Raw genomic sequence first — 12,452 nt, 5'->3', positions numbered from 1 at the left:
TGGGAATGGCGCTGCCTTGTTTCCGTCCCCCGGTGTCGGCCCAGGGACACAGCCCCCCGGGGGCACCGGGCCATGCTGCCGTGGCACCACGCTGAAAGGAGGGCGTGGGCGCTTCCAAGCCTTGCAGGGTTGGAGAGGCAGCAGCTGAGACCCCAACCTCAGCAGGGCTGTTCCCCTGTGCCAGCGACCCCGCCTGCCCGTAGGCCACAGCTGGAGTGCGGGCGATGGGACTTTCCTCGGGGCCGGAGCTGGCCTGTGGAACTCACTGCCACAAGAGAGAAGAGACCCTGAGGAGGCCTGGCTGTGCTCAGAGCTACAGGCAGGGTTCGGCTTTGGCTCTCTGCACCCCTCGGGCAAATTACCCCTTTTCTCTCTCGGCTGGGCAGGGGGCAGCGATTGCTGGCACATTGTAAACAGGTGGGTGGATTCTGCATCCCCTGGCGCTGGGCCTGGAGAAGCAGCTGCCTGGCTGTGAGTGATGTGCTGCCGGCCGAGGCCCTGGGCTGCAGGTAACGCTCCTACCACCGCCCCTCCCGGGCGTGAGACCCGTTGTATAACTGCTGCGCAGACACGCATGCCCGGAGCTCAGCCGCTTCCCCTGCCTATGGCGCCGAAGGCTCTTCACCGCTCACCCTCGCCCCAGCAGCTGGCACCGCTCCAGGAGCCTTTTCCTGAACACCTGTGAGGGGCAGGGAAGGGGACACCTAAGCCTGGCTACTGCGGTGCACCAGGCTGGGCTGATGGCCTTCTCCAGCTCAGGGCTGCCTTCCAGCCCCATGGGCGCCAGCGCTGACACGCAGCCAGCTGTGGGGTGGCGCATGGCAGGGGCACAGCACTGGTGTAGAGCAGGACCCATGGAAGAACCCCCCGTCCTTGGGACGTTAACAAAAGAACATCTGCTGGCGTTTGGCTGGAGCTGCAGGAGTTAACGCCCCGGGAGCTGAAGAACAGGGCCCAGCCGGTGGGCAGAGTGCAGCCGCCTTGTGAGCCCCACACCTCGCCCGCCCGGCAGTGCCTGGAGTCACCCAGCTGGCAGCCACCTGTCCTCCATGCCCGGCTCTGACGAGCGTCGCCATCGCCGCCAGCCAACACATTCCCTCGGGGGATCCCCCCGTCACAAAGGGCAGGGAGCAGCACCGGTCCCTCTCGCCCAGGGTCCCACAGCGCGGCCGAGGGCTGGCGCCCCGTCTCCTGGCCAGCACCCCGCCTCTCCCGCCCACGCTGCCGCTGGCCGCTGGGCTGGGCCGGCCCAGACGTCTGTGCACAGCTCCATGGGAAGGCGGGCGGGCCGGGGAGGGGCCCAGGGGCTGTGCCCACTTCCAGTGACCGGGGCGTCTATTCCTGGCCTCTGCATGGAGCTCTCCCTAGGCTGCGCCAGGCCTGCAGTCCACCCTGTGGGCGGGCGCAGAGCAGCATGGCAGCCACCCAGCCCGTGTGACAAACGGGCTCCTGGCCTGCGGGCAGTGTTAACTCGGAGCAGGTCAACGGAGAAGCGATGGCTCCGCTGGATTTAGCCTGGAATCCGGGGAGGCCTGCCGGGCACGGGAGCCCTGGCAGAGATGGGCACTGGGATGTGCCGGAGGGCGGATCTGGGAGGGGAGAGCAGGAATCACAGTGCGGAGCGGCTCTTTTGCTGACTCACCCCTGCTCAGCTTCCACCTGCGCCGCGCGGTCCCGGGGGAGCTTCTCTTTTCCGGCAGGGCCTTCCCCCGGCACAGGGCCAGCCTTGCTCTCACAGCACCAAGGGGCCTGTGCTCTGGGAAGCTGGGGGGGCTGCAGCCGCCTGGTCTCCGAGGCCTGGAAGGATCCGGTGTGTCTCGGGAAATGCTCATTTGGCTGCACCCGCCCGAAGCAACATGTCGGTGGCTGGCATGGGCCTGTCCAGCCAGGCAACGGGTGAGAAACGCCGCTGGCGAGCATGGGCGGACGCACGTGCAGGCTGTGCACGCTGGATGTCTGGAGACGGGCTTTGCCAGTTTGTGTTTTAAAGGTTGCCGGGATTTACCTTTTCGAATCTCAGCCTCTCCTGTCGTTCCTCAATCATTGGCTGACCGCTGGGGGTCCCCCCCCCAGCATCCCACAGCCGCGAAAATCTAACTCAATCCAAATCTGCTCAAAACCCGACGGGGTAACCTCTTCCTGCCTTAGCGCCTACGGGCACGGGCCGTCCCCCTGCCCCTGAGACTTGTTGCTGACGTGTGAGCAAGCTGTGTCCGCCGGGAGACAGACCTTTGACACGTGTCCCCCTCCCCAGGTTTCCAGCAGGTAACCGCTCATCCCCTGACCAGTCCTGGCTGAGCAGCTGGTACCAGCTGGACCCTGCAATGGGCTGGGATGGCAGCAGGGTGCAGCTGCAGGCGGATGTGGGGGGGGGGGGCCTTAAGCCCAGCTGCAGTGCCGACTGGCTGTGTGCGCCCCGCCCGGGGCCTGTCTCCAGCCCTGATGAACGGGGCTGGTCTCCATGGGCCCCCTCGGGGCAGTGAACAGCCAGGTAGGGCCGTAATGACCGGACAGGGGCTTCCCGAGTCTGCTGGCTGCAGAGTCCCCGTTAGTTCTCCCAGTGCCGGTTGCAGGCCCAGCGCTTCCCACAGCTGCTGCAGTGCCTGGGATGGGCAGTGCCCGGCCCCGATCCCCAGCCCGGCTCCCTGCAGCACCTGCCCCGGTCCCCAGCCCAGCTCCCTGCAGCAGCGGCAGGCTGTGCGTGTGCAGATGTTGCCTGGCACCTGCTCACCTTTGGTTTGGTGCATCGGCTGCTTCCCGCGGTGAGCCCCGCCCCGGCGGTCTGCGCACTGAGTGCGGCAGGCGCCTGGGCCCCGAGCCCTGGGAATTACAGACACAGGCAGCTTCCTTCTGCCGGCGCCCGACCTGCAACTACAGCAACAGCCCTTCCCTGCCCCATTAGTTGTATTATGGCAGCGCCAGCCTCGGCCCAGGCCCTGGCTGTGCTAGGCGCTGCACAAACCCAGAACAAAGAGACAGCCCCTGCCCCAAAGAGCTTCCAATCTAAGTCCAGGAGGAGTGACGCCGGCTGGATGCAGGCAGACCCAGGGGGGCACCAGGTGAATCTCATCCACCGCGGAGTCACCAGCTGAGCCAGGGGCCTCGGCGGCGCCTCCGTCTCCTGCCCAGCGATGTGGCTTTGTGCCCGCTCTGCTCCGTCACTGCTCGCCCCGTTTGCGGCCCGGCCCCGGCGGCGCTGATCCGGAAAGCTGCGCAGAGCCGGGCAGCCACAAGTGCCAAGTCATCCCCAGCCCCCCCTGCCCACCTCCAGGGCAACACTCCACCCAGCTTCCCTGCCCAGCTGGGCGGCCAATCGCCGCCACTGCCCCTGGGCAGCATGTTACGTCGGCAGAGCCGGCCAGGACAGGATAAGGCAGCAGGGAGGGGCGGCTAGTCCTGCACTTCCCCAGCTCGGCTCCGGAGGAGACGGCCGGCAGGACAGCCTAGCCCCGCGAGGTAGGAGGGTGCTGGAAAGCTGCTCCAGCCCCCAGGGAGGGGACCCGAGGACGGCTGGGCCCAGGCTGCCGAGGGAGGGGAGGGTGATGCAATGGGCAAGAAGGGGCTGGGGGAGCTTTCTAGGGGATGTGTAACAGGCTGTGTCTGCGTGTGTGTGTGAGAGAGAGAGAGACCTGCCATGCAGCTGCATGTTCGCGCCCGCAGAGCCCCAGGTCCCAGCAGGGCACCAGCCCCGGGCGCGGCTCCACGTGAGTGCCCAGGACACGAGGCCGCTCTGGAGCGCTGCCCAGCGTGACGGTGCCAGGAGGAGCCCGGCAGAGCCCTCCCCCCGCCGGACGCCCCCGGCAAGAATCCCTCCCCTCCCCCGTGCCCCCACATCTGGGGAAAGGGACTTTGGGGCTGTGTAGTCCCAGTGGGGCGGCACTGCAAGTCCCAGCGGGATTGATTCCCCCAGGGGAAAGGGGAGATCCTTGGGGCCTTTAACGGGACCCCAGGGAGCTGGCCTGCCCCAGGCCACTGGAGAAAGACCAGACGTGACCCAGGGGCTTTTCTACCTCTGAGCGCTCGGGCTCTGCAGCCCATTCACCCACAGGAGGTGCTCCCCGCAGGGATTTAGCTCCATCTCCCCGGCCGGCTGCGCTGAGTGCGGGGATCTGCCAAGACAGCGCCCAGCTGGAGCCGGGCCCGGGAACTTCCGACTCCTGAGGCCACGGGGGGCTGGATCCTGCCGCCCCCCCAGCAGCTCGCTCCGATCGCAGCGTGGGGGCCGGGGCCCCTGGGCTGGTCAGTAGAGCCTGAGCACTTGAGAGACAGGAAATGCTCCAGTCCCCCCCCCCCCCGCGCCCCCCTCCCGCACCGTGGCTGGCCCAATGCAGTGCCCCAGCCAGCCGTGGGGCTAGACAGTGCCTGGGGTAAGGCAGGATGCAGACTGAGCAGGCAGAGAACGGGGTGCACAAGGCGCTGCAGAACCACAGCGCAGAGACAGGCCCTTCCCCAAAGCGCTTCCAGTCCAGGTGCAAGACACGAGCCGGCTACAGACAGACGTCCCCAGGGAGCCCAAGGGAAGGAGGCGACCATGCTGGGCAGTGGGACGGCCTCCGCGTGCCACGCTTCGCACAGGGCCAGGGCACCCTGAATGGCTTTGTAATAAAGGGGTAATTGAGCGGTACAGAATCCAGCCGCTCGCCCGGCTGCTAAAACCCTCCGCACGGGACTAGCAGCACCAGGGCCGGCCCAGCTGCCGCTGAATGCTTTACTGAGCCTCTACTAGCCAGAGCCATAAAAGGGTGGATCATGGTGCTAATTTAGACCTCGCTGGCTCCGTTCAGCCCCACGGCGCCGCAAACACAGCGCCCAGTTCCTGGAGCTCTTTGCTCTGGCAAACGCCCGGTTCCCTCGCCGGGAGGGCTGAGCCAGGCTGCAGCACTTGGCCCTCGCTGTGTGTGTCTCCGGCAGATCCCAGAATCAGGCTGATGCAGCCACCGCTGGGGTGGACCGTGGCCGCTGGCTGACGGCGCACAGCTGCTCGGGGCGGGCAGGCAAGGAGCGTCCTGCACCCCGTGGGTTTTAGGGAGTTATGTCGTTCAGCTGCTGTCATGATCTGAGCTGGAATTTCCCCAGGACGCCGGGGCTAACAACATGCATGATCCTGACTCAGGCGTTCACCGGCCGCCGACATGAGGGAGTCAAACTGAATCTGGATGCACCGGGGCCGGTGGCTGGACCTTGCCCTCGCGCAGTCTGTGCTGAGCTTAATGATTCACTGGGCAAGGGGGAAAAGTGACCCAGAGCCGCTCCAGGCTCGGAGCGGGAGTTAAAGCCGAACCCAGCTGCAGTGGTTTCTGGCAGCTCTCCCACTGTTTCACAGGCGAAGCGCTTGGCGATTCCCCCCCGTGGCGCTGTCACAGCCGCTGGGAAAGGCAAAGATGCAGTGCCCCCCGCTGCAGGCCAGGCTGACCCCAGCGGCCCTTTCCACGGCCCCGAGGCCAAGTTTGGTTTCCTTTCTGGGTTCGAATGCAAATCCCAGCTAAGGAGAGGTCCCCTTCTCGGCTCTAGCTGCCCCGACACCCTGGGACGAGCAGAGATCCCAACTGCGCTCAGGGATCCACTCAGCAGGGACCCAGCCAGCCACCCGTGTCCATGACCCTGGCAGTAGCCATGGTGGGGAAATGACCCAGTGAGACAGGCCCAGATAATCCCGGCAAGTGACCCACAAGCTGCCGACGGAGGCAACCCCCCCACCCCGCCAGGGTCCCTGCCAATCTCAGGAGGAAAATTCCTCCCCAGCCCCATCTATGGCGGTCAGACCCTGGGCGTGGGAACAAGAACCCGCCCGCCAAGCACCAGCGAGAAAATGCTCCATGCCAGTTCAGCAGGGATCTCGCCGCCCCACACCCCGGCTGGGCACGGCGGTGCCGGTAAACGGCTGCAGCGCAGACACGAGCTGCACCTCTAGGGTGGCAGGCGGGAGCCGGGTCCGGCTTTTCTCCAGAGCCGTGAGAAATGAGCATCTTTGTTCTCCGTGGAAGCCACGATTCGCCCCCATCCCCCCTGAAGCAGGGCCCAGGCTTCACCCAGTCGGTCTGGCTGGCGCAGCTGGAGGAGCTTCTCCCCCCGTCCGTCACCCACAGCCCGCAGCCTCGAGCCCTGAGCTGGCAGAGGGGCCCGTGGGCAAGGGCCAGGCCTGGCGGCCTGCTCCCAGCCGTGGCACGACTCGCTGCCAGCCGGCTGGGTCCCCAGGAGGGCGAGCGCTAGTGATGGAGAGGAGGCAGGCGGCGCTGCTGGGCCTGACAGACGGATCCTCCTCCAGGGGCAGCTGAGTGAGGGCCACCCCCGGGGCAGCCCGGAGCCCCGCGCCCCAGCCCCGTTCCCGAGGGGGCCAGCGGCCTGGGTAGCCCCAGCAGCACCCAGCCCAGCCAACGTCCTGTGGGAAACGGAGGCGACGCGTGAGCCCAACCCCCGGGACACCCCCCGAGCGAGCCCCCATCTCCCCCCAGCTCTGGGGGAGCCAAAAGCTCGGCTGGGCCCTGAGAGCCGCAGGAGAGGGGCAGTGGCAGGGTCCGGCCCCGCCCGGCGGGGATCAAGCCAACTCCTGCACTCGCAGCCTGCCACGGGGGGGGGCCTCTGGGTCCCCGACACTCTTGCAATGCAGGCGGGTCCCCACTGACCCTCAGCCACGTTCCTGCCGCAGGCGGCGGCCTGGGGCTGCCCACAGCTCTGGCTCCAGCGCCGTCCGTCCATCCGTCCATCTGCTGACCACAGCTGGCTCCAGGATCCATGTTCCCTCCTGACGAGTCACTCTGCAGAGGGGGAAACCGAGGCACCGAGCAAGACAGGGCCATGCCCAAGGTCACAGCGAGACGGGCTGGGAAGCTAGGACGCCTGCTTCCTAATCCTGCGCCCTGCCCACTAGACCTCACTGTCTTCCTGGGCAAGTGTCGGAAGGAGAGGCCCAGTCCGTGCAGCCCGGGCCTCTGTGGGCTATTTCGCAGCAGGAGGGCAGGGCTGGTGGGGGACAGACTCTGCCGCCAGCCATGGAGCTGCCCCGGGAGCCGGTGCCCAGTCCACGCCCCTCCAGGTGGGCAGGGTGCCCCAAAGACTGGCCTGCTGCACGGCGAAGGGCCAAGCCCAGCGTGCGTGTGTCTGTGCACGCCCCTGTGTGCGCACATCTGGGTGTGAGCGGATGCACGTGCCAGGCTGTGCGCGTGCCCCTGGCCATGGGCGTCCCAGGGCTGTTCCCGCTGGGAAACTCGCACAGGCAGGGCAGGGCACAGACAGGTGATGGAGGGTCCCCTGGCTGCGCGGGGGGGGGGGGGCGGGAATGACACAAACAGGAGGTGATGCGGGGGGTCCCCTGACTGCGGGGGGAGGGGAATGGCACAGACAGGAGGTGACGGGGGGGGTCCCCTGACTGTGAGGTGGGAGGGGGCAGGGGGTACCTGGCTTCGGGGTCACATCAAGGCTGCGGTGCCGGCTTTCTGGGGAGCCAGTCTTGCCCCCCGCCCCCGTGGGACCTGGCTCCCTGGTTTAACGCCCCTCTCTCTGTTCGACCCTCAGGCCCGGCTGGTCCCCAGCGGACGCCATGGCGCTGGTGGTGCACGTCCTCGCCTGCCTGCTGGGCACGGGCTCGTGGGTGGCCATCAACGGCGTGTGGGTGGAGCTGCCCCTCATCGTGCCCCGGGCGCCGGAGGGCTGGTACCTGCCCTCCTACCTGACGGTGCTGATCCAACTGGCCAACGTGGGGCCCCTCTTCGTCACCCTCATGCACCGCTTCCGGCCCGGGCGGCTCAGCGAGACCGGGACCATCTACGCCATCGTCGGCGTCGGGGCGCTGGCCTGCCTGCTCCTGGCCTTCTTCTGGCAGGAGACCAGCCAGGTGGCGGGCGCGGCCCACAGCACCGCCTTCCTCGCCCTCCTCTTCTTCCTCTCGCTGGCGGACTGCACCTCCTCCGTCACCTTCCTGCCCTTCATGCGGCGCTTCCGGGCCCGCTACCTGACCACCTACTTTGTGGGCGAGGGGCTGAGCGGCCTGGTGCCCGGCCTGCTGGCCTTGGCCCAGGGCGTGGGGGTGGCCCGGTGCGTCAACGGCAGCCTGGCCGGGAACGCCTCGGGGCTGCAGGCCGAGTACCAGCCGGCCCGGTTCTCCACTCGCCTCTTCTTCCTCTTCCTCGGCGGCATGATGGGCCTGTGCCTGGCGGCCTTCGTCCTCCTCAACCACCTGCCGGCCGCCCGGCAGGAGCGGGCCAAGGAGCGGTTCCAGGCCCAGGCCCGGGCGGAGGCGGGCTCGGGCCTGCGGGCCGTGGTGGAGGAGCGGCCCATGATCGGCCCGGCCCAGAGCGGCCGGCTCCAGCGCGGCTTCGGCGCCGGCACCTACTCCTGGCCCCAGGTGGCCTCCATCTTCCTGCTGCTGGCCTGGGTCAACGCGCTGACCAACGCCGTGCTGCCCGCCGTGCAGTCCTACTCCTGCCTGCCCTACGGCAACGCGGCCTACCACCTCGCCGCCACGCTGGCCGCCATGGCCAACCCGCTGGCCTGCTTCGTCGGCATGTTCCTGCCCCGCAGGTGGGCGCCCCGCGGCCCAGGGAGCTGCCGGTGGCAGCAGGAGACCCCCGCCTGGGCGCCGAGTTTAATGTCCCCGGTGCCGACGGGGCCCGGGTGCTCCAGGGTCACCCAGGGGGCTCGTGGGGAGACGGGCATTGCTGGGGGGGTGGGCCGGCTGGTGTCACTGGGGGGGGGCCGGTGGGTATCACGGGGGGCCAGGCCATGGGGGTCTGGGGTCACTGGGGCTCAGTGACGCGTCTCCCTTCCCCAGCCGCTGCTTTGCCTCCCCAGGTGCTTGCTGACGCTGGGCCTCCTGTCCGCGGCCGGCTCCGGGTTCGGCTGCTACATCATGGCCATCGCGGTGCTCAGCCCGTGCCCCCCGCTGCTGCACAGCCACGCTGGGGTGGCCCTCATCGTAAGTCAGAGCCGCAGGCAGGCGCCCTGGCTCCGGCCGGCCCCGGGCCCTTGGGCAAAGGGAGCCCAGCTCCAGCCCGGCTCCCTGACGTCTCCGGGCAGCCGTGCCAGGCCCACTGCCTCCCGTGCCCTAGCTGTGGAGGAGCAGCCCCCTCGGTGCCCGCCGTAGGGCCCGGGGGGTGGTGGCCAGGGCGGGGTCCGCCTGACGCGCTGCCCTCTCGCCTGCCCAGGTGCTGTGCTGGGTGCTCTTCGTGGGCACGCTCTCCTACGTCAAGCTGATGATCGGCGTCATCCTGCGGGACGAGGGGCACAGCGCCCTGGTGTGGTGCGGGGCCGTGGTGCAGCTGGGCTCCATGGTGGGGGCCCTCACCATGTTTCCGCTGGTCAGCGTCTACAGCCTCTTCCGCTCCGGAGACCCCTGCAACACCCGCTGCCCCAGCTGAGCCGCGCAGACGGGCCGCGGCCTCCAGCCCGGGGGGCGCCGTGGGCCCAGCCTCAGCCGCTCCCAGGCGCTCAGCACAGCCCTCGGAAGGCTAGCCACCCTGGGACAGCACCACCGCCCTCTGCTGGATGAAATCGGAACCATGCTGGTGCACATCATCAGCCCTTTACTGCGGAGAGCTAGTGGTGATTCTCCTTCAGCTCAAGTAGCTGGGGCTGGGCTGAGGAGCGGGAGTCTTTGGCCTCTGTACTCGCTGTCTCTGTGCAGGGGTAACTTGAATGGCCTAGAAGGGCACAGACATGTTTGCTCCACTCAGGTTATCACACTGTGCCCCCCACCCTGGCATCCAGCCCCCCTAGGGACCGTACTAAGCACTGGGCTAGTGCCTCTCCATTAACTCCCTGGTAGATCAGGTTTATGCCCATTTTACACATGGGGAAACTGAGGAACCAGGAGGGGAAGGGACTTGCCCAAGGTCACCCAGCGAGTCAGTGGCTGAGATGGGAATAGAACCCAGGAGCCCTGCCACCCGCTGCTGTGCCTTGAGCCAGGCATAGGCCGGTGCCTTCAGAGATCCCCATCCCCCTGGGCACCGGCACAGGGCTGCACTCGCTCTGCCCAGTAAAGGGTCCTCCAGGGAATGACTCCCCACCCCCCGGGCACGTCAAACCTCACAGCCAGTGGTGGGCTGGGACCAGCCCCATGTTCTCTGGGCTGGACCCTGCTTGCCAGCCAGCGGGGATGTCCCGGTGCCTGCAGTAGCTCACAGCTAAGAGTGCCCGGCTCAGGGCAGACTGGCAGCAATAGGGCAGACACCCCAAACTGGGGCGTTTTATCACCCAGGAACCAGTGTCCGCCTGGCTCACTAGATTCGCCTTCCCTTGGCGTCCCGGACTGTCCCCGCAGGCGCCCCGGCCTCTTTGCCACCCAGACAAGCTGCACTTTACGAGGAAGGTTTTTAAAACCAAAATTCCCCGCACATTCAGTCACTTCCAGCCCCAAGGGCCAGTCACTCACCTCGGGCCGAAACACACTCCCCGTCTCACCACAGACGCTCCAGCCGATTCCTTTCGGAGGACCCTACGGTGCAAGATTTATTACGTGAGAGAAAGTAGCGCGCGTCCTAGCGAGATGAAAGCAGATAAAATACATTCCAGGCGAGCTAGAGTCTGTAGGTCCAAAGTAAAAGCCGCGATGCAGCAACCTGCCCGTCTCACTGAGTCTTCCTAAATTCTCTCTGCCCAAACCTGGCTTTTTGGTACCTTGGTCTGGCCTCTGGCACCTCCCTGGCAGCTCCGATGGCTCAGGGGCCAGGCTCGCACCCCGAGCTTCCCTTTTAGGGTTGAAGCAGACTGGCAAGCTGACAGGCACCGTCACCACGTGGCCTTCGGTGGTAGCAAACCCAGCCGGGCTGTGATCCTGGTGGTTGTTCCACGCTCGCTGGGCCGCTCAAAGACGAGGCGTTTGATAACAGCCGCGCCGAGGGGCCGCGGGCGGTTTGCAGTGGGTAAGCCACACGTTTCAGATCGACGGAGACACGGACACTCGCATTGCCCGAGGGTTCAAGCGTTAAATAACTGCGAATCCAAACGCTGAGCCAGCCGTGGATTGGAGGTTCAGCACGCGCAGGACACAGACGTGCAAAAGGCCATACAACACCCGGGTCATTTAGCTACTCACACACAGCGCCCGGGATCCACACGCAGGGTAAACAGCGCACGGCCGGTTACAGGACCAGTGACATTCACCAGACAAGGGACTCGAGGCACTTACCCTGCCTCGAGGTCTGACCGGAGCTCAGCGAGCTGCTAGCCCGCCGGGGGGCAGTGGGGCCCGGCCTCCCTGCTCCAAAGAAAGGGCACCAGGCGTGATGTGTATGAAACCGACTGGTCCGTGTGTCCGTCCCCTCTGGCCGCTGGGCCACGCGGGACGTGAGCCGACCACTGCAGCCGCGGCACCTGCCAGAGCGGCTGCGCCGGCTCACAGGCAGAAGGCCGGGCAGTGACGCTGCAGGGCCCCAGTGCAAACCCTGGTGCCCAGGTGTGCACAGACGATTCCCCACTAGGCCGGGCCTCCCCCCACCAGGCCGTGCGTGCCACCCCTGGCCAGGCCCGCAGTAATTCACGGACGGAGGCACTGGGCTGCTGGTCGTGTGGGCGCTAGGAAAGGCTGGGATACCGGGTGTTCGGGGGGCGGGGGGGGACCCCAACAACACCCAGTGGTGGCCCTGCGGGCGGAGGTGCGTTAACCCCCAGGGGAGGTTGCTCCCAGAGGCGGTGGGGCTGGCTACGGGGCAGTTCGGAGGCAGCGCGAGGGCAGCCGGTGCCCAGGATTACGGGAACTCTGCCGCACAGGCCCGGCTCTCCTCCCTCGCCAGGGCTCTGCGGGAGCCAGCGGCCCAGGTGTGGCCTGGCAGCCCCGAGTCACGGCAGGGCCAGGACGTCGCTCGGCTGCCTCCGAGCCCAGCGAGCAGGCCTGCGAACCCGCCTCGCCTCCCACTCACCCATGCCAGGGGGAGACGTCCAGGGATCCCCTCCCCCCCCCCCCACGGCCTCAGGGCAGGGTCAGCACCTTCAGCCAGAGACGGCACCTCCAGAGGGGCCACGTGCGGGGCAGGGGCTCTGGGAGGCTGGGTGGCAGGGCCGTCAGGCGGGGCAGGAGGGGAGAGAGGTGCAGCCGCGCGGCTGGGGTGGCTGCCCCTGGAGAGCCTGCACTGCAGCCCATCACTCATGTCCACCGGGCGCCCCTGGGCCAAGCAAGGTCGGGAGAATGACTCGGCTCGCTCAGCACCCTCTGCCCGCGGCCGGTCCCAATGCCAGCCCAGGCAGGCCCTGCAGCGCCAAGGGGGGGAGGGGACTTTCACCTCCGTGGCAGGAATCGGCTCAGGACAGGGCCAACGGGCTGTGGCACTTGTCCCTGCCACGGGCCCCACGGCGTCCCCAGCCACGGTCCCACAGGTCGGACCCAGCCCTGCCGTCCTGTGGGCCAGACACCCCCCCACCGGGCCCGGTGCCCCGGAGCACCCCACAAACCCTGGAACTGGGCCAGTGGTCGGGTGACTGGCGCATGTGGCGAGCCCCTGTCCTGGGGTGTGTGAGCC

The 12,452-nt window shown here is 67.5% G+C and overlaps 1 protein-coding gene across 1 annotated transcript; it reads left to right on the top strand.

Moving 5' to 3' along the window:
* Positions 1-3,362: 3,362 nt before the first annotated feature.
* LOC137161101 (riboflavin transporter 2-like) lies at positions 3,363-10,675 on the top strand. Its single transcript, XM_067560159.1, has 4 exons — positions 3,363-3,456; positions 7,513-8,517; positions 8,788-8,911; positions 9,141-10,675. Exons 2-4 carry the CDS (start codon positions 7,538-7,540, stop codon positions 9,351-9,353), a joined length of 1,317 nt encoding a protein of 438 aa, XP_067416260.1. The 5' UTR covers positions 3,363-3,456; positions 7,513-7,537; the 3' UTR covers positions 9,354-10,675.
* Positions 10,676-12,452: the final 1,777 nt, after the last annotated feature.

This window comes from Emydura macquarii, unplaced genomic scaffold (assembly GCF_026122565.2).
Source record: "Emydura macquarii macquarii isolate MOO-44397 ecotype Brisbane River unplaced genomic scaffold, CSIRO-AGI_Emac_v2 contig_2246, whole genome shotgun sequence".
Taxonomy (NCBI): Eukaryota; Metazoa; Chordata; order Testudines; family Chelidae; genus Emydura; species Emydura macquarii.
This window is presented reverse-complemented; position numbering and strand designations above follow the sequence as displayed.

Excerpts from the sequence above, each read along its gene's own strand:
- LOC137161101 (XM_067560159.1), top strand. The coding sequence starts at position 7,538 with ATGGCGCTGGTGGTGCACGTCCTCGCCTGCCTGCTGGGCACGGGCTCG. Across the intron at positions 8,518-8,787 it reads GGCATGTTCCTGCCCCGCAG|GTGCTTGCTGACGCTGGGCC; the intron begins GTGGGCGCCCCG and ends TTGCCTCCCCAG. Across the intron at positions 8,912-9,140 it reads ACGCTGGGGTGGCCCTCATC|GTGCTGTGCTGGGTGCTCTT; the intron begins GTAAGTCAGAGC and ends TCGCCTGCCCAG.